Source organism: Danio rerio, chromosome 10, assembly GCF_052040795.2.
Source record: "Danio rerio strain M-AB ecotype USA chromosome 10, GRCz13ab, whole genome shotgun sequence".
Lineage (NCBI taxonomy): Eukaryota > Metazoa > Chordata > Actinopteri > Cypriniformes > Danionidae > Danio > Danio rerio.
In genome coordinates, this window is record NC_141030.1 from 242,006 (window position 1) to 262,572 (window position 20,567).

The window sequence follows — 20,567 nt, forward strand, 5'->3', positions numbered from 1 at the left end:
TATAGTTTTCTATTTAATTAGCTAGAAAAAAGATCTATGACCCGCTTATTTCAGTATGATCATTACATCAGTGAATTATGTTTTAAAATTCCAAATAATACAGCACTTTGCAAGTTAGTCATATCATAAAAAACATTGTTATCATTCATTTTCCTTCAGCTTAGTCCCTATTCATCAGGGGTCACCACAGCGGAATGAACCGCCAACTAATACAGCATATGTTTTACACAGCAGATGTCCTTCCAGCTGCAACCCAGTACTGGGAAACACCCATACACTCATTCGCATTCATACACTACGGCCAGTGTAGTTGATCAGTTCCCCTATAGCGCATGTGTTTGGACTGTGGGGGAAACCGGAGCACCCGGAGGAAACCCACACCAACACAGGGAGAACATGCAAACTCCACACAGAAACACACACTGAGCCTGCTGAGACTCGAACCAGCGACCTTCTTGCTGTGAGGCCACAGTGAGCATATTTGGCCAGTATTGTGCAGCCCTCATCTTCTGTTCATCACACAATCACACAGTGATCAACTCTGAGCACAGGACAACAGCTAAAGCAAATCCCAAAGCTGAAAACACCGAAATAATGAAACGGCAGCCCAGAGTCCTGACCTAAACCTGACTGAGAATCTCTGGAAAAGAAAATGAGTGCTGGTGTGTCATCCGTTCTTCTATTTCTATCTCCTACATGTGAATTGTGTCACTGTATTTGGGCATACTCACTTATAGATATCCCAGAAACAAATAACACTGATCCTAAAATCTGAACACTTTAAAGCAGCCCAGTCCAGTGTTGTTCCAGCAGCTGTGTGACCGCAGCACGAGTCCCACAAGCCACAGCAGCAGAGCACACACACGGCTCTCAGGGTGATGAGGGACACACTGCTGCTCAGCCGCGCAGACGTAGACCTCTGACCTTACAGACGACAGCACGTGCCGAGTTCAGTCACACACACACAACATGTTTTCATGCTTTATGGGCTCTCTCTCCCCATAGCTGAGATGTTTCAACCCTTCATCCTAATATTTAGTGTGTTTGTGCTTATCTACACTCGTGAGCTGTAAATAACAGAAATTTACATCTCTGCTCTGTCCACTTCTGATGTTGTAAATTCAACTCTACAGTTTAACAAAGTGACTTTTACTGACATTTTAGAGGTTTAAAATAATATAAATATTAATATTTAGAGGAATAAGAGTGTGAAATAGCAGAACATGTGCTGCAGTTTATTACAAGGCTTCTGTAGTGTAATATACAACACCAACACACACTATACAGCACTGCACACTATACACACGTGCAGAACACACTTTTACAACTGTTCAAAGTCGACATTCAGAAGCAGAAATAAATGAGGAAAATAAACACAAGAATCACTGAAAACTGCTGATTTATGGAGCACAAACTGAGTGGCATGCATGATGTGGAACAGGAGAGACGTTTGCAACACGTGTGAAATGTGTTAACTGGATATTTCATGCTATTTCAGACATAACTTGAGCAGAAAATTCATCTGGGGTGAAAAACATCCTGCAAGTAACTCGAGCAGGTGACATGGTGCTTGGCATTAGCTGTGAACCCGGCATTAATAAGAGTCCACTAGCTTTACATTTTTGATGACTATGAACTACATCTCCCAGAATGCACCTGTGTTTGAAACCCAGCTCAACATGATCAGCATTTCTGCTTCTCTCAAAAATGATGATTATCATGGTTTCTTTACCTTATAAAAGGATTCACGTTAAAATAACCCAAAGAACTGACGTCTATTTTACGTTTATGCAAATACATGCATTTATTTATTACTTTAATATGTTAAAATGAATGAAAATGAGCTTGACACCATCATTCTGCAGTTTTACATTTGTGAAATCCTTCATTCTGTCTGATTTATGAGCTGTTTTCCTCATGAGGAGCAAAAGAAATGTCCCCATGAGGTCAACATTTACTGGTATTACTATACTTGTGGGGACATTTGTTCTACATAAAGTGATGGATACCAAAACTGCACACTTTGTACATTTCATTATTTCATTTGATTACTTTCTCTCAGAGCACTCCATCTGAAATAAAAGCGTTTAAAAATCTGGATATAATGATTAAACTACAGTTTCATTTGTTTGACCCTCAACATACAAAATATAATAGAACACTATGTTATATATAAATTAGTGCTGCGCATCCACAATAAAGCTTTGATTTTACATGATATACTGTATGTGTGTGCGGGCTGTGTGTGTATAGTATATATATATATTAATACACACAGGCATGCACATACGTCAGAACATATATATATATATATATATAATATCTGAATATAAATAAATATGTATAATGATACCGATTTTGTTACAAAATTGTTTTGTATATTTTTATGTATGTGTGTGTACTACATATGCATAATAAATATGTATAACATTGATTTTTTTTGGCTTAGTCCCTTTATTCATCAGGGATCATCACAGTGGAATGAACCGCCAACTATTCCAGCATATGTTTTACATAGCGGATGCCCTTCTAGCTGTAATCCAGTACTGGGAAACACCCATACACACTCATTCATACACACACACTCATACACTACGGCCAGTGTAGTTGATCAGTTCCCCTATAGCGCATGTGTTTGGACTGTGGGGGAAACCGGAGCACCCGGAGGAAACCCACGCCAACACGGGGAGAACATGCAAACTCCACACAGAAACACCAACTGACCCAGCCGAGACTCAAACCAGCGACTAGGTCTTTATTTGGGGGCCGTATCTCTGGGCGCCCTAAGCAGTCGCTCACCTTAAGGACTACACACACACACACACAGTATGGAGACCTGTTTCCTGTGAGCGCAGAACACACACGTGACTCTGCAGGTGTTTGTCGAACATGAGCTGTAATCACTAAGCAAACACACACACACCTGAACACACAGCAGCTCACCTGGACATCCGTCAGCACTGAGGGACACTGGCTAATCCACACACACACCTGACTCAGCACAAACACACACACACACACATACACACACACTCGCACTGAAGCATCTCTGAACATCCTCAGGTCTATTTCCAGCACTGATCAACAGCTCTCTCTCTCTCTCTCTCTGTCTCTGTCAGTCTCTCAGTAGGTCAGAGCGTGAGCATGAGCTGTGTTTAATATTTCAGATTTCTCCAGTCTCGCTGGGCTTCTGTTGCAGTGGCATCACTGGACGGATCTGTGGGTGGCACAATAAAACGCACAAACACCTCTAATGTCCCACAATCCTCTGCGTTTGATCAGCTAACACCAGCAGCGGCATCATTATTATTACTGTAATAACCGTCCAGAAACAGCAACAGCGGAGTCTTCCTCTGAAACACCACAGCATCAGCAGACGATCCTCCACAGACAGCTTCAGCCCAGAGTCTACTGTACATCCTCCAGTGTCAAGCAGACACTTTCACACCCTGCAGAGCTGAACGACATCAATATCTTACACTGACCTCGTTTTACAATATTACATAACACACACACACACACACACACACACACACACACACACACACACACACACACACACACACTCATCTACAAGTCTTCCTAAAACAATTTGTACTTATTTATGATTCATACTGGAAGATAATTGGACTGAAGCGTCTGTACATTTTTGATGTGAACTCACAATCTAAGTGTGTGTGTGTGTGTGTGTGTGTGTGTAGTATTCAGCTGCATTTAAAGGCACAGTTCACTCCAGCTCTGTCATCATTTACTCTCCTTTTACTTGTTCTAAACCTCGTTGATGTTTTCCAGAGTTCACCCTCAGCTGATGAGTGATGATAAAGCGTGTTTGGCATGCTGTCCTGGGAGAGAGCTCTGAGCTTATTAGATCCTCGAGCCCGGGGCTCCCTCCCGTTTGCAGGGCGAGAGGGGAGTTTGAGCTCAGGTAGATGTGGAGACTCTCCTGCTGTAGTAGCTGATGAACAGATAGTGATCACTCTTAAGAGATAACTACTGACTAGCAGCATGTCTATGTGCTGATGTGGATTAGTCACTTAACTTAAGCTGCATGCTTTTGGATGGCAGGAGGAACCCGGGGGAAACCCACATGAGCACGGGGAGAACGTCTAAACTCCACACAGAAATGTCGGCTGGCTTGGTGAGGATTAGAACCAGTGATGTTCCTGCTGTGAGGCAACAGTGCTAACCACTGGGCCACCCATCTAGGAAAGGAGGAGGAGTAGGGGTGGAAGGGGGATTCTTCAAGATGAAGATGGCTGTGATATGGAGCTGAGGGTGTTTATAGTGGGTTAGGAATCATCTGATTGGTCAATCATGAATTGGATAATGCAGCACCAGCTGTGATCAATCATAAGCACCTGATCCTCTCGACATCAGTTTATAACTAAACTTCACTTAATATCTGTTGAACACAAGAGTGTTGGAAACCTGTAACCATTGACTTACATAATATTTGTTTTTTATAATTAGCCGTTTCCAGCATTCTTCTAAATATCTTCTTTTGTGTTCAGCAGAATAAAGAAACTCATTCAGGCTTGAACCCAGTTGGGAATGAGTGCAAATAGTGTGTAAATGATCAGTTTTGGGGGAACTGTCCCTTTGAGATGTAACTCTTATAATTAGCAGCTTCTATAAATAACCTCTGCAATGTCCCCAGTCAGGCAGAGAGAGTTGATGAGTGTAAATTCAGCAAGGTAACACTTTATTTTAAGTAACAGCGGGGATATATGCGCACAGGCGTGTAATTTCAGTCAGCCAGCTTCAGGGTCTCTGGTTAATTGTCATCCTATACAAAATCACAGAGTTTAAGATCTGATACAGAAAATCAGGGATCTCCACTGCCTGGCTGAGATACGATGTGAAGTGTGTATCAGACCACACAAGAAGCACTGCATACAATTATAGTTTTCCACGCCATCTCTTTAAAATATGGAAATGAACTTTACCCCAGTGTTTTTGATGGAGTTTCTGTGCTGGCCTGCCGCTGTGTTTAAATGCTATTTCAGCTCTTTTTATGCTTTAACACCCAAATGGACGCTTTAGTCTATGTGACTGAATATATCTGAATTACATTACAACATCGATGCTGTAAAAGGAACTTTATGGAATTGAAAATAGTCACATTAAGCTTTCAGCAGAAGTTCATCATTGGCTGACAACAGTATCTGTGCATATTCACACCATTGACGACTGGATTATTGCCTGTATTATTAAGATATTAACTAGGGCTGCACCATATTTCACATCAGCCTCTATATCGCTGTGTTTAAACCCACAATTGTTGTGGAGTCATGGTGGAGTTCAGCCTCGACACTGAGAGAGTTTGGATCATTCTGATGCTTTAATTTGTGTGTACAGGCCCGTGACTGAACACTCTCAAGAGCAGTTAAAGCATCCGTGTATGACAGATTATTTCATCCAATAACATCTGTAGCTTTGACAAAGGTCATTCATTTTTTAAACAGTGGATGCCCTTCCAGCTGCAACCCAGTTCTGGGAAATACCCATACACTCTCATTAACACACACTCATACACTACGGCCAGTGTAGTTGATCAGTTCCCCTATAGCGCATGTGTTTGGACTGTGGGGGAAACCGGAGCACCCGGAGGAAACCCACGCCAACACGGGGAGAACATGCAAACTCCACACAGAAACGCCAACTGACCCAGCCGAGACTCAAACCAGCAACCATCTTGCTGTGAGGTGATTGTGCTACCCATTGCGCCACTGTGACGCCAACCCCAAAACAATCAGCTTTTGGAAAAGCCTCAACAATGATCATCATCTTCATCATCATCATCATCATCATCTTCATCATCTTCACAGTCTCTGTTGTGTTTCTGTTCAGATCTGCAGCTGAAGATGATGAATCTGGAGTTTAACACCTTTAATTCAGGTGAAAGCTGTCTCCAGCACTGAGAGATCCCTGCAAAAACACCACAACTGATGGAGAAAAAGCCCAGAGCGCAGCTGAGGGCCCGCTGCGTGACCGAGGGCCGTCTGACGCAGGACCCAGCCACGGTGCTCTGGGTTTTGTTTGGTTCTGCTCTGCTCTGCTCGCTAAAGCGCAGATTTCTCCCTTCACTGGAAACATGAGCCAGGCGGCCATCATCATCATCATCATCATCATCATCACCATGGCAACACACAGCTCCATCCGTCAGCCGCTCACAATGGCAGATGCTCGGTGTGCCAAGTGAAGTGGCAGCGACTCCAGAACCACAAATACACCAGTGAAACCAGTTCGAGCGGAGCTGGCCAGCAGACACTCCTGCGTAGGCGTCACAATGTTCCATGTTCGCGTAATAATTAGATTTGAGGAGCCAGCACGGCCTTCAGCAGCGGCACAGGCTCCCGACTACACGCTCATTTAATTAGCAGCTCATGCATATCATTAGCGGGAGCGCAGACGTCACCGCCGCCCCCTGATCAGCTCCGGCTCCACACACCGTCCGTCACATCATTAATCAGGCCGCAACACCTGCGGAGAACTTTCCCAACTTACATGAGTGAGTGTTACGCAACTGTGACACACAAACACAAACACACACACACACACAAACACACACTCAACGGAGCTTCAGCGCGCGCTCCTCAACCGGGTCTCCATGGAGACGAACGCGACCGGCACCAGAACCGATGCCGGATTCGCGCTGTTGCTCCTCCGCGTTCTTCGATTACCGAGAGCCTTACGTAAGTAGAAACGGAGAAACGGCACCGACAGTGATGGAGGAGTGAAGGCGACACACGTACCAGACTGCGCGTTCATTCATTCATCCATCCGTCCGTCCGTCCGTCCGCTCAGTCGTTCTTCATCCTGTCGAGCTTCAGTCTTCAGTGATGGAGAAGAAGACGCGCATTATTCCCGGAGAAAAACCCGGAGAGCCCTCATCATCATCATCCTCCCATCCCGACATGATCTCTAATGAAGCACAGACTGACTGAGAGAGGGAGAGAGAGAGGGAGAGGGAGAGAGAAGAGAGAGAGAGAGAAGAGAGAGAGCGAGAAGAGAGAGAGCGAGAGAGAGAGAGAGAGGGAGAGAGAGAGAGATTCTTCTGGCGTCACAGGTTCGAGTCTTCCTGATGCATTCAGCGCGTTTCCCCATCAGACGCGCGATTATCACATGGAAATTAGCATTTAATAATGAATACACTAAATACAGTTGAGGGCATCTGCACAGTATTCCCTCTAATGTTTGTTCTTCTGGAGAAACTCTTATGTGTTTTATTTGGGCTAGAATAAAAGCAGTTTTTAATTGTTTTAAACTCGTTAAGCTCAATATTATTGGCCCCTTCAGCAATATTAGTGTTGGACTGTCTCCAGAACAAACCACTGTTATACAATGACTTGCCTAATTACCCTAACTTTACCCTAATTACCCTAGTGAAGCCTTTACATGTCACTTTAAGCTGAACACTAGTGTCTTGAAGAACATCTAGTCTAATATTATGTGCTGTCATCATGATGAAGAGGAAACACATCAGCTATTAGAGATGAGTTATTAACACTGTTATAATTAGAGATGTGCTGAAAAAGAGATTCTCTTTAATGATTAAACAGAAATTGGGGAAAATGTAAAATAATAAAAATTGAACAGGAGGGTGAATAATTCAATGGTACATTTAAATTTAGCCCAGTTATAACTGCGTTCACACACTGCTGGCGCATTTGGGAGTCTGTGATAATGAACACTGGTGATCATCATTCCTTATGGAAACGTCATTTAAAAATTACAAAACGACATTAGAGGAACGCTGTGTGCTACCCATTACATTAGGCTAAAAGACAAAAACAAAAAACAGAAATCAGCCACCATTTTCTTTCATTGTATGATGGATATATATGTGTTTTGTACTATATTAACACTATAATAACTTACAGTAAATACTGTAGTGTTTAAAGCATATTACAGTGAAGCACTTGAATTAATCTGCTGTGGGGATTTTACAGTTGCTATGGTAACAACAACTACTACAGCAATATTAACAAATGTGGCGATTCTGTTGTTGCTATGGTAACACAACAACTATAGTAATATAAACAAATGTGGCGATTCTACAGTTGCTATGGTAACACAACAACTATAGTAATATAAACAAATGTGGCGATTCTACAGTTGCTATGGTAACACAACAACTATAGTAATATAAACAAATGTGGCGATTCTACAGTTGCTATGGTAACACAACACCTATAGTAATATAAACAAATGTGGCGATTCTACAGTTGCTATGGTAACACAACACCTATAGTAATATAAACAAATGTGGCGATTCTACAGTTGCTATGGTAACACAACACCTATAGTAATATAAACAAATGTGGCGATTCTACAGTTGCTATGGTAACACAACACCTATAGTAATATAAACAAATGTGGCGATTCTACAGTTGCTATGGTAACACAACAAGTATAGTAATATGAACAATTGAGCCAGTGCTGTAGTTTTCTACACTTGTGGGGTATATTATACTACAATCCACCACAGTTTATTGCAGTTAAACTAAACTATCTCTCATATTACAGTTTATCAGTTCACTACAGTTATTATTACAGTATGCTGGAGCGTTCATTATCAGAGAATTGTAAATAATAGTTTAATACACTTTACTATGGTACAATGGTTCATAAACACTGTAGTATGTATTATAAATGACTACAATATTGTCCATGTCACATCTTATTGAACATTACTCACATTAATCATGCTTCACAAACTGAACAGCATTTGTGGACGGTTCAGTTTCACACACACACACACACAAACACACACACACACACACACACACACACACACACACACACACACACACATACACACACACACACACACACACACACACACACACACACACATCGGGAGGTTCCGAAGCGCTCAGGAGAGTCCTGTGATCAGCATGTTTCAGTCGGGAGCATCTGAGGCCACCGCGGCTCCCACAGGACGTCAACAGGGCCCCGGGGCCCGAGCAGCTGCACAGGCGACGCCAGATTGAGTCCATTCGCTCCGACCGCTAATGACTGCAGATCAGCACAGTGACAGACACAGCTGCTCTGACGGAGCGCAGCCTGGGGCCCTTCACACGCTCACACACACACACACACACTATCACATCATACACACATGCATACTAACGCACACACAAACTCATACACACATATGCTATCATACACACACAAACACACACACACACACACACACTAACAAACACACTGAAACACACAAAAACAATCTAAAGCAATCTCACACACTCTTACACAGATACACACTCACACACACAAATGCATAAACACTCATTCATTCATTCATTTTCTTTTCGGCTAAGTCCCTGTATAATCAGGGGTCACCACAGTGGGATGAACCGACAACTTATCCAGCATATGTTTTACGCAGCGGATGCCCTTCCAGTTGCAACCCAGTACACATTCATTCACACACAGCCTGGGGCCCTTCACACGCTCACATACACACACACACACTATCACATCATACACACATGCATACTAACGCACACACAAACTCATACACACATATGCTGTCATATACACACACACACACACACACACACACACACAAAAACACACACACACACACACACACACACACACACACACACACACACTCATACACTACGGCCAGTGTAGTTGATCAGTTCCCCTGTAGCGCATGTGTTTGGACTTTGGGGGAAACCGGAGCACCCGGAGGAAACCCACGCCAACACGGGGAGAACATGCAAACTCCACACAGAGACCAACTGACCCAGCCGAGACTCAAACCAGAGACCTTCTTGCTGTAAGGCGATCATGCTACCCACTGCATTGCCTCAAATGCATACACATACCCACAAAAACACTAATATACAATCACAGGCGCACACACACACTAACAACACACAAACAACACAGACACCCACATACACATACTTTCACACAGACACTAGATAACACACACAAACACACACACACACACACACACCTTTTCCTCATGGAGACCAAAGAAAATCTCCTCACATGCTCAAAATTACTGGTATTGCTGTAGGTGAGCGCACATTTAGTCCCCACAATGTAAGGAATGCAAGGTACACTCTCTCTCACACTAACACACAGTCAAACACACACACACACACACACACACACTCGCACACACACACTCACACACACAGACATGAAAGGCAGTGAGCAGCAGACAGCATATGACCTGCTGTGACACACTGTGAGAATCATGTTTGAGTGTATCAGAGCAGATCAAAGGCCACACACACACACACACACACACAGGTTAGTTTTCCTATCCTAGTGAGGACATTATGTCGACTTCCATTGTTTTATATCAGGTTAAGGTGTGATATCTGGCCTAATTCAGCCTGTAGAGCAGCAGCGCTCACACACTCATCTGACAGTCATCAGACACTGGTGCAGCATGCTCTGAGTGATGGATCACCTTCATCATCAGTGATGTCTCAATTCAAATTAAATCCCAACACTACTGGATTATTTTCTAATTCCACTACATTAGTGCAGACAATTGAGCCCTCATATGTACAGCTAAACTAGTACACACACACACACACACACACACACACACACACACACACACACACACACACACACACACAGATTAGAGGAGGGAACATAAGGAACCGCTGCTTTCCACACCTCATCATTTATTCATCACTGAAGGCTTTAGCTGAATCTGTACGTTTGATGCCACACAGATGATCACTCATCATTTACTCACTCGCTTTCCTTTGGGTGTCCCTGATACATCAGGAGTCACCACAGTGGAAGGAACCGACAACTACTCTGGCTTATGTTTTATGTGATGTAAGGCCTTCCAGCTGCAACCCAATACTAGGAAACACCCATACACACTCATTCACACACACACTCATACACTACGGCCAGTGTAGTTGATCAGTTCCCCTATAGCGCATGTGTTTGGACTGTGGGGGAAACCGGAGCACCCGGAGGAAACCCACACCAACATGGGGAGAACATGCAAACTCCACACAGACACAACAACTGATCGATTATTAATTGACTGAATATCAGGACCTCTGTGTTTGTGTTCCTGCCTTTCTGTAATCTACATGCTCAGTCCAAATGTGATGGTCTCCATGTTCCTCTTTCCCCTGCTCAGGCCCTGTAGGACTGCAGATATGCTCCTGCTGTTAGCGCCGCATGCGGCTGTGCAGGATATGGTGAAGCCTGCATATCTGCACTGTTTAAACCATCTGACGTATCTACTGCTGCCAAATGCCACATATATACCGATGTGCTGCTTTGGAGCAACCATAGAGGATACAGCTCAGTTCAAAACACATAGGAGCAGTCAGTGGTAGCACTGTGGCCTCACAGCAAGAAGGTCTCTGGTTTGAGTCTCGGCTGGGTCAGTTGGTGTTTCTGTGTGGAGTTTGCATGTTCTCCCCGTGTTGGTGTGGGTTTCCTCCGGGTGCTCCGGTTTCCCCCACAGTCCAAACACATGCGCTATAGGGGAACTGATCAACTACACTGGCCATAGTGTATGAGTGTGAGTGTGTATGGGTGTTTTCCAGTACTGGGTTGCAGCTGGAAGGGTATCCGCTGTGTAAAACATATACTGGAATAGTTGGCGGTTCATTGCACTGTGGTGACGGCTGATGAATAAAGGGACTAACCGGAAGGAGAATGAATGAATGAATGATCATTCTGTTTTAATGGGGTGGCATGCTGGCGCAGTGGGTAGCACTGTCCCCACACAGTGAAAAGGTCACTGGTTCGAGCCTCGGCTGGCTCAGCTGGCGTTTCTGTGTGGAGTTTGATTGTTAAATATTGAAATGGCCAAATTCTGACTGAGGAGAGCTGAATGAGCTGCCAGTCTGCTATTTGCCTGATAAATGACAGTAGTTTACAGTTTTTAATGTAAAAGCAGGTTTCATTTTCTTCCTAATGATGTATGATGCAATAAATTAGTTCTATTTTTTCATTTTTCTTTATTGTAACTGTTTAGGAAATATTTTGGCATGTTAAACAGAGCTTAACATGTCACTAAATGCAGCATTTAACCTCATCATTAAACAGAAAATAAAGCCAATAACTGCAGAACGTGCTCACTGTAGATGAAGACCCAGCTCTCACACTGGAATAGAAGATCTCTGATAAACAACAGACAGAGCTCAGGGGAAATGAATGGATGAATAAAAGCACAGCCTGCACGAGTCTGTTTCTATATTGATCACGATTATCAATCTTTCCTGATGATCAAATCTGCACATTCTGAAGCATCAGGAGGACTGCAGTGATGATCCAGCGTTCAGTCACAGTCACAGCATCTCTACACACACAACTACTGTAAGGAGGCGCTCAGTTATCAGAGATTTACTGTGATGCTGAACACACACACACACACACACACACACACACACACACACACACACACACACACACACACACACACACACACACACACACACACACACACGTCTGCTGCTGCTTTAAATCAGCAGTTAACAAGATACTGCAGAATCAATTCCCATATTTCACAGAGAAGATCCTCCTGCTGCCACTGAGCGACGGACCTGCTCTCACACACACACACACGAAATATACACATGCATAAACATACACACACACACACACACACACACACACACACAAAGACCAGATCCTCCATCTTCCCACTGTGACTATTCATCTTTGATTGAACCTCTAGATTTAAGCACAAACATGCACTAGAATGATGTGGACCAACACACACACACACACACACACACACACACACACACATCCTGAAGGCTGAGATGAAGTGTGTGTCTGATCTCTGACTGTGAGAGCAGCTGCTGACCAACATGTACAGGAAGCTGATGCTGTGAGAGCTGCTCACTTCCTGCCCAAAACACAACACAAACCTGCCCGATAATCCTCAGCCCATCACTCCCTTTGCACACACACTTGCGCACGCACACACAGACACACACACACACACACACAGAGAGAGAGCTGCTGGAGCAGGAGTAAGCGTGATCTCCTCCTCATGGTCTCGTGTCTCTGCAGGATGGTGAGTGAGGTGGTCAGGGGAAGCGTCTGACAGAAGCAGATCAACTCTGATTATTCATTATTAACACATGCCCTGCAGTGTGTGTGTGTGTGTGTGTGTGACAGACAGCAGTGCTTTGGCTGAAACTGAGGCCTCCACTACACTTCATCAACACACACACACACACACACACACACACACACACACACACACTCTCAAACTTTATGACTCATGAACTATTTTTCTCCTGGGGACCAGGAAATGTCCCCACAAGGTCAACAATGTTTATTCTTTCATTTTTATCATTAGTTTGGTCCATATAACATAGTGGACACTGAGACCACACACACACACACACACACACACACACACACGCGCGCACATGCACACACACGCGCGCACACACACACACACACACACTCTTTCTCTCTCACACACAAACATCACAAACATGCACAGAAAGAGAAAGATACACACAGACACGCACACATTCTCTCTTTCTCTCTCTCTCTCTCTTACACAGAGATGCTGGATCTGGAGAAATAAAACTTAATCATTGTTCATTTCTAATTCTCTTTCCCCGTGTGTGTGTGTGTGTGTGTGTGTGTGTGTGTGTGTGTGTGTGTGTGTGTGTGTGTGTGTGTGGGTGTGTGTGTTTGTGTGTGTGTCCAACACTAGATCATTTTCCCACACACATAAGCTCATGTCAGCCAGAGTGCTGAGTGTGAAATAGCTCAACAGTAAACACAGAGTAAAGTGTACAGGTGTGTGATGTGTGCTGCTGGAGTGACACTGTGCTGGTGTTGGGGATTTGTTCATCCACCGTCATACTGACCTGCATGTGGGATTAATCCTCCTTCAGTGATGGAGATGGAGTCCTGCAGCACATCAGCTCTTTCAGCTCTTTCAGCTTCTGCTTTATCTACATGCATGTGCTGTTTGTGCGACTGCGTGTGTGTGTGTGTGTGTGTGTGTGTGTGTGTTGTGTTTCAGTAGATGTGTAACAGCGCCCTCTGCTGCATCACTCCTCTTATCGCTGGATAAGTCTGTTCCAGTCTTCATGTATTCATTGTTGATGAATGCTTCAAGTATCCGTCGCTCACACAGGAAACTGATGATAGTGACAATAATAACAGAAACTTAACTGAAGAATAGTAAATCATGATATAAAGAATAAACAACACAACATAAACAACTACAGACGAAGAACTTCAGTGACGTCATCAAACATTAATTCTGATATCCACAAGTCTGCTGCTGTTTCTGTAGTGTTTGAGCCAGTCTAAGACATTCATTAAATATGTCAGTTTCAGTCATAAAGTGTGGAAAGTTACAGATGAAAGCGTGGCGGGAAAGATGACGTCACTTCACTGATCACATGACCAACTGTGCTGACTTCACCAGAGCTCTTCTGCCATCTGCAGGATACTTATGACACACACACACACACACACACACACACACACACACACACACACACAGTTTGTGAGTGTGTGACTCGTGTATTTGCATTTTAACCATAAAAATACCCTAGTATTACTCAGCCGTTACCCTGCCCTGCTGAAAAATCCAGCTTAAACCAGCCTAGGCTGGTTGGCTGGTTTTAGCTGGTTGACCAGCCTGGTTTTAGAGGGGTTTTGGCCATTTCCAGGCTGGTTTTAGCTGGTCTGGCTGGAAAATGAGGGTTATTAGCAAACTGACCAGCGCTTACTGCTAGCACTGTAATATTCACTCGGAGAAGCTGTTTTGACTAGACATGTCACTGCAGATTTCTGTAAAGATGTTGTACATGTGTCACACAGCTAATCAGACACTTCAGAGTTATACTGATCCTGTCAGTGAGGAGATCAGAACTCAACACAGGGGTCTGGAATCCACACGAAACACTGTACATGCAGATCTGCCCGAACACCAGACCAACAGATCAGCAGCCTGATCCAATCATTCCACACAGAGCTGATGTGGCACGTCAAGCATGACGCCATTACTACAGTCATGTTCAGCAGAGGTCAAAGGTCATCAGATCTGTGGAAAACATTCACTCATTTCCTTCCGCTTAGTCCCATTATTCGCCACAGTGGAATGAACCACCAACTTTTCTAGCCTGTTTTACACAACGGATGCCTTTTCAGCTGCAACCCAGTACTGGGAAACACCCATACACACATTCACATACACACTCATACACTACGGCCAGTGTAGTTGATCAGTTCCCCTATAGTGCATGTGTTTGGACTGTGGGGGAAACCGGAGCACCCGGAGGAAACCCACACCAACACGGGGAGAACATGCAAACTCCACACAGAAACACCAACTGACACAGCCGAGACTCGAACCAGCAACTTTCTTACTGTGAGGCCACAGAGCTTCCCACTGAGCCACTGTGTTGCCTTGGTGGAAAACAGCATTTCAATTCAGTGTAAAAATGCTGAGACTGCGCCCTCTAGAGGACAGGAAACGCCTCTGAAATAAGATGCAGATTCAGAGGTGTGAAACTCACACAGAGCTGGTCTTTAATTTCATTTTAATAACACAAATATTAGGAACACAAACAATTGCTGATCAGCTTACAGTCATCTTCCGGCACGCTTGCTCTTGTTTGTGTTGTCAATCTGGCAACCCGCATGTGCACCATGTCGGAGGAGAGGCTGGTGGACGACATTATTTAGCATATAGACTGCAACAGCCAGCTCAACCACTCAATCCCGGTGACTGCACGTTCAGCTGGAACCTAAATCATAGTGACTTCTGTTATTTAGAGCCAAGCAGGTCTCCCATGATCACACTCATTCCAGGATGACAACGCTGACATTCAGACGACGTGTCTCAAGCTGTAGGAGAAGGCCAGATCTGACAGAGCAGTGGCAGCCTACCTTTTTATATATGAAGAGCCAAAACCAAACATCACTAAGAGCTGAGGGCCGAAGAGAAATATACCAAACTATATTACATTAAAGGGCGGCACAGTGGGTAGCACGTTCGCCCCACAGCAAGGTCACTGGTTTGAGTCTCGGCTGGGTCAGTTGGTGTTTCTGTGTGGAGTTTGCATGTTCTCCTCGTGTTGGTTTGGGTTTCCTCTGGGTGCTCCGGTTTTCTGAAATAGTTGGTGGTTCATTCCGCTGTGGCAACACCAGATTAATAATGGGACTAAGCCGAGCCCCGCCCACTAGTGCCCATCTCATTAGCATGTCCAGCAGGCCTGAGTGAGAAGCAGCCGTCTGTCCATTAGCCATTAGAGTGTTTGAGCTGCTGAAGATGATGTCAGCATAGACTAAGAGGATTATAGATGTGGAGGTGATGATGAACAGAGACAGGAGCCACATAGACTGACAGAAGCATCAACACACACTGAAGCACACACACACCTGAGCAGCACTCACAACACACACACTGCTGTTTCACATCTGCCGTCTGTAGCTCCGCCCTCTTCTGAAACGAGCTCAATCTCATTTGCATTTAAAGCGACAGTCACCAAAACACCACAATGAGGATCACAGCCTGAAAGGGTCAGTTTCAGAGAGCTGGAGGACATCATCTGTGTGCTGTTGCCAGCTCAAACACACACACACACAAACGCACGTGAGAGAGACAGCAGAGACGCGTGTACAGCTGTTGAGAAGGGGCAGAGTAGGTGATCTTTAACTGGTTCAGGCATTAGTGCATCATTATTCATGCTCTGTTATTGTAAAGTAGCACTGAACTGCAGAGTGAATGCTGATAGTTCTGCACGGTATAATCTCTGCACATCTTCTGCTAATCTGCTAATGAGTGTGTATGTGAGACAGGTCTGTGTTTGGACTCATAACAGCGTACAGTACAGCACTGACCGCCTGGACTGCAGGAGGAGGAGCTGAGGGAGAACCGGCTCTACCGGTGACGCCTCACACTGTAATGTCCTTCTTATTAACTACAAAATCACAGCGCCACAAACACACGGACACACCAGCAGCCAGAGCGTTCAGGAGACAGGTAAGAGCTGCACACCTGAGACACACACACACACACACACACACACACACACACACACACTGCAACTCACACCGGACAGAATAAAGTCTGTGATGAATCTGCTTATATTCATATGAGAAAGTGTGTGTGTGTGTGTGTGTGTGTGTGTGTGTGTGTGTGTGTGTGTGTGTGTGTGTGTGTGTGTGTGTGTGTGTGTGTGTGTGTGTGTGTGTGTGTACTGGAGCTGCTCTGTTAATTCACAACTCTGAGAGACTGCTGATTAACCAGAGTATCTCCAACACTAACAACATGGATGGTGAGAGGTGCACTGCAAGCATGAGTTCAGTACAGTTGTTGTCTCGTTTCTAGTCCAAATATCTGAAAACTCTTAAATCAAGAAGCATTTTCCAGACAAGCACACATTATAGTGTTGTTTTCCAAAATAATGAGTCAGAATGAAGAGAGTGTTGTTTGAAGCAGAATGTTGTTTTTCTGTTTGACGGGGTTATTGTAAGCGGCTGCTGTAAACACTCATAATCAGGACAGGTTTTAGGTGTGTGTTAGGTGGCAGCCACAGGGTTTCTCTTCACCGCTGTTGCCTTTGCTTAGATCAGTTTGTGTTTAAAGGTGCTGCATGTTCATGTTTGTGTAACGGAGGCCAGCTAGTAAGTGCTGTGCAGGTAAAGCTCACATGTCGGAAGAAGGGCCCGATGAATAAACACTCTCCAACATTCTGAATGTGGACCGCACTCCTACATGCTGCACCTTTAAGACACTGAAGAGTGCCTGTGACTGTGCAGAGTACTACATGTTCCTGGATCAGCGTCTTCTGTGAAAACTGTAACCTTATCCCTAAATCAGAATGGTGTAAGAATGGAGAATAAGCTGCTCCTAATCCTCGCTGTAAACCCGGTCAGATCTGACGGGCTGATGACAGAGTTCACTGCTTATTTCTGTGATGCTGCTCTGCAGGATGATGAGGGGTCATCTGAGGGCAGAAGTATTTCATTTAAAATTAGTTTGTGTTTAACAGAGAGCTTTCTTCAACACATTTTCAGCCTTATAGTTCATGAATAACTCACTTCTAATGATTAATTTCGTTTGTCTTTGCCACAGTACATAATATGTTACTAGTTATTTAGCAAGATGCCAGTATTCAGTTTAAAGAGACCTTTAAAGTCTGCCGTAACCAGTTTCTTTATTCTGTAGATACTCTGACAAAGTTAGAAACCCGTAACCACTCATCTCCATAGCGGGAAAAACAAACGCTCAACAGAAAAAGAGAAGAAAACTGCTTTGTGACAAGTGAAGGTGAATGAAGAAGAGTAAATAAAGGGAGAGTTTCAGTTTTGGGTGAATTACACCTCTGAAAATAACTTTAAAAAAATGTAAAAACTGCTTTTATTCTAGCCAAACCTAAAGAAATAACCCTTATTACACTTATTACCTGCCTCTCATCAACATATTAGCTGTTTATTAGCTCTTGTAGAAATAAAGTTTAAACCACATCCCTAATCTCACCCAATACCCAAGTCTACCTCACCAACGATTATTGCCTTCGACTGTATAATAGCGTTGTCTTTAACTGTTGAATAACGTTGTCTCAGACTATAGTAATGCTGTATTAGACTGTTTAATAACATTATATTTAATTATAATAATGTTGTCTTATAGTAAAGTTTCTCAGACCGTAGAGTTGTCTTTGACTGTATTTGTTTTCGCCTGTATAATAACGTTGTTTTCGATTATAACTTTGTCTTCGACTGTATAATAACATTGTCTTCGATTATAATAACGTTGTCTTAGACTGTATAACGTCCTCCACTTCTCATCCTGCAGGTCAGAATCCGCCAGAATGACTAATACCGTACGCCGCCTCGTCTCCAAAGACGGACGCAGCAACGTAAAAATTGACAATGTGGAGGGCATGGTCAAACTCTTCCTGCATGACCTCTGGACGACGGTGGTGGACATGAAGTGGCGTTATAAGATCACGCTCTTCGCCTCCACCTTTGTCATGACGTGGTTCGTGTTCGGTGTGCTCTTCTACCTCATCGGCCTGAGGAACGGAGACTTCCATGCAGACCCGTCCTCCAACCACACACCCTGCGTCATGAACGTGCACACACTGACCGGAGCGTACCTGTTCTCCCTGGAGACCCAGACCACCATCGGCTATGGGTTTCGGCACGTGTCGGAGGAGTGTCCGCTGGCCATCGGGGCACTGGTGCTGCAGCTGGTGCTCACAGGGCTGGCTGAGATCTTCGTGACCGGAGCCTTTCTTGCCAAACTAGCACGGCCTAAGAAGCGTGCGGGAACCATCAAGTTCAGCCGGTGTGCGGTGGTGTGCCGGAGGGGCGGACGCTGGTGCCTGATGGTGCGTGTGGCCAACATGCGGAGCAGCCTGCTGATCCAGTGCCAGCTGTCAGGGAAGCTGCTGGCGCCGCACGTCACACTGGAGGGCCAGAAAACACTGGTACACCAGACCACGGTGGACTTCCAGATGGACTCCAGTGGAGAGTGTCCTTTCCTGCTGCTCCCGCTCACCTTCTACCACGTGCTGGACGAGAGGAGCCCGCTGGCGGACCTTACCGCACACAGCCTGCAGAAACGGGACTTTGAGCTACTGCTGACGCTGAATGCCACCGTGGAGTCCACGGCCGCATCCTGCCAAAGTCGCACCTCATACCTGCCGCAGGAGATCCTGTGGGGGCAGGAGTTCAGGCCGGTGCTGGCCAACACCAGCGGGACACTGAGCGCAGACTTCAGCCTCTTCCACAGTGTGCAGATCTGCAGAGAACAGAGTCACACTGCGGAGAAGATGCAGCTGGAGGAGGAGTACAGAGGGGGACAGGGGCAGTGAGGGGACAGAGGAGGAGTAAAGAGGGGGACAGGGGCGCTGAGGGGACAGAGGAGGAGTACAAAGGGGGACAGGGGCAGTGAGGGGACAGAGGAGGAGTACAGAGGGGGACAGGGGCGCTAAGGGGACAGAGGAGGGGTAAAGAGGGGGACAGGGGCAGTGAGGGGACAGAGGAGGAGTACAGAGGGGGACAGGGGCAGTGAGGGGACAGAGGAGGAGTACAGAGGGGGACAGGGGCAGTGAGGGGACAGAGGAGGGGTAAAGAGGGGGACAGGGGACAGAGGAGGAGAAGGAGTACAGAGGGGGACAGGGGCGGTGATGGGACAGAGGAGGAGAAGGAGTACAGAGGGGGACAGGGGCGGTGATGGGACAGAGGAGGAGGAGGAGTACAGAGGGGGACTGGGGTGCTGATGGGACAGTGGAGGAGTGTAGGGGGTCAGCGGGGCTGCTCACAGCTCTGTCTTCTGGGTTGTTTCTCTGACAGATGCAGCTTCTGTGGCTGTTTTAGACGAGTAGTTTGATGTTTCTCTTCAATAAATGAGACTTTCCTGTACAATATCTGTGTGTTAAACTCAACTCCAGCTCCGCAGAGAAGACACATTATAGAGTTCATGACTGTTGTGGCAACAGAGACGCTCGGACAGCGTGTGTGTGTGTTCTGCTGGTGAATGAGTGTGTGTGTGTGTGTGTGTTGGGTCAACAGTCCCTGGTCTGTTTATTAAAGTAACAATAGACAATGTGGGT

General features: G+C 45.1%; 3 protein-coding genes across 15 annotated transcripts in view; 1 reads left to right on the forward strand and 2 right to left on the reverse strand.

The window, feature by feature from the left end:
* kcnj6 (potassium inwardly rectifying channel subfamily J member 6) overlaps positions 1 to 14,387 on the reverse strand; it is a 32,284-nt gene extending 17,897 nt beyond the window's left edge. Inside the window, exon 1 of one of the 2 annotated variants that reach the window (XM_087269905.1) lies at positions 13,851 to 14,387. In XM_087269905.1, the coding sequence (XP_087126031.1) occupies positions 13,851 to 13,856 (6 nt within the window). In that variant the 5' untranslated portion in view covers positions 13,857 to 14,387. Of the gene's footprint in view, positions 1 to 6,755; positions 6,930 to 13,850 lie in introns of those variants that run through there. The other variant, XM_087269906.1, reaches the window with a different exon arrangement.
* Positions 4,166 to 20,567, reverse strand: part of klhl35 (kelch-like family member 35) — a 103,222-nt gene continuing 86,820 nt past the window's right edge. Inside the window, exon 6 of the transcript XR_015500631.1 lies at positions 4,166 to 4,358. The gene's annotated coding sequence lies outside the window, so the exon portion shown is untranslated. The remainder of the gene's footprint in view (positions 4,359 to 20,567) is intronic.
* On the forward strand, positions 16,494 to 20,562 carry kcnj15 (potassium inwardly rectifying channel subfamily J member 15). Of its 12 annotated transcripts, XR_015500635.1 has the most exons (4): positions 16,531 to 16,642; positions 16,801 to 16,984; positions 18,803 to 20,041; positions 20,248 to 20,562. XR_015500635.1 is itself a non-coding variant. In XM_087269908.1 (3 exons), the coding sequence occupies exon 3, from the start codon at positions 18,819 to 18,821 to the stop codon at positions 19,824 to 19,826; it is 1,008 nt and encodes a 335-aa protein (XP_087126034.1). In that variant the 5' UTR covers positions 16,494 to 16,642; positions 16,824 to 16,984; positions 18,803 to 18,818; the 3' UTR covers positions 19,827 to 20,562. The 12 variants fall into 12 exon arrangements, 4 of the variants coding, with proteins under 4 accessions (XP_087126034.1, XP_087126033.1, XP_087126035.1 ...); XM_087269908.1 differs by having other exon boundaries at positions 16,494 to 16,642; positions 16,824 to 16,984; positions 18,803 to 20,562; XM_087269907.1 differs by having other exon boundaries at positions 16,525 to 16,642; positions 18,803 to 20,562.

Coding starts and splice junctions, on each gene's coding strand:
- kcnj15 (XM_087269908.1), top strand. CDS start 18,819: ATGACTAATACCGTACGCCGCCTCGTCTCCAAAGACGGACGCAGCAAC.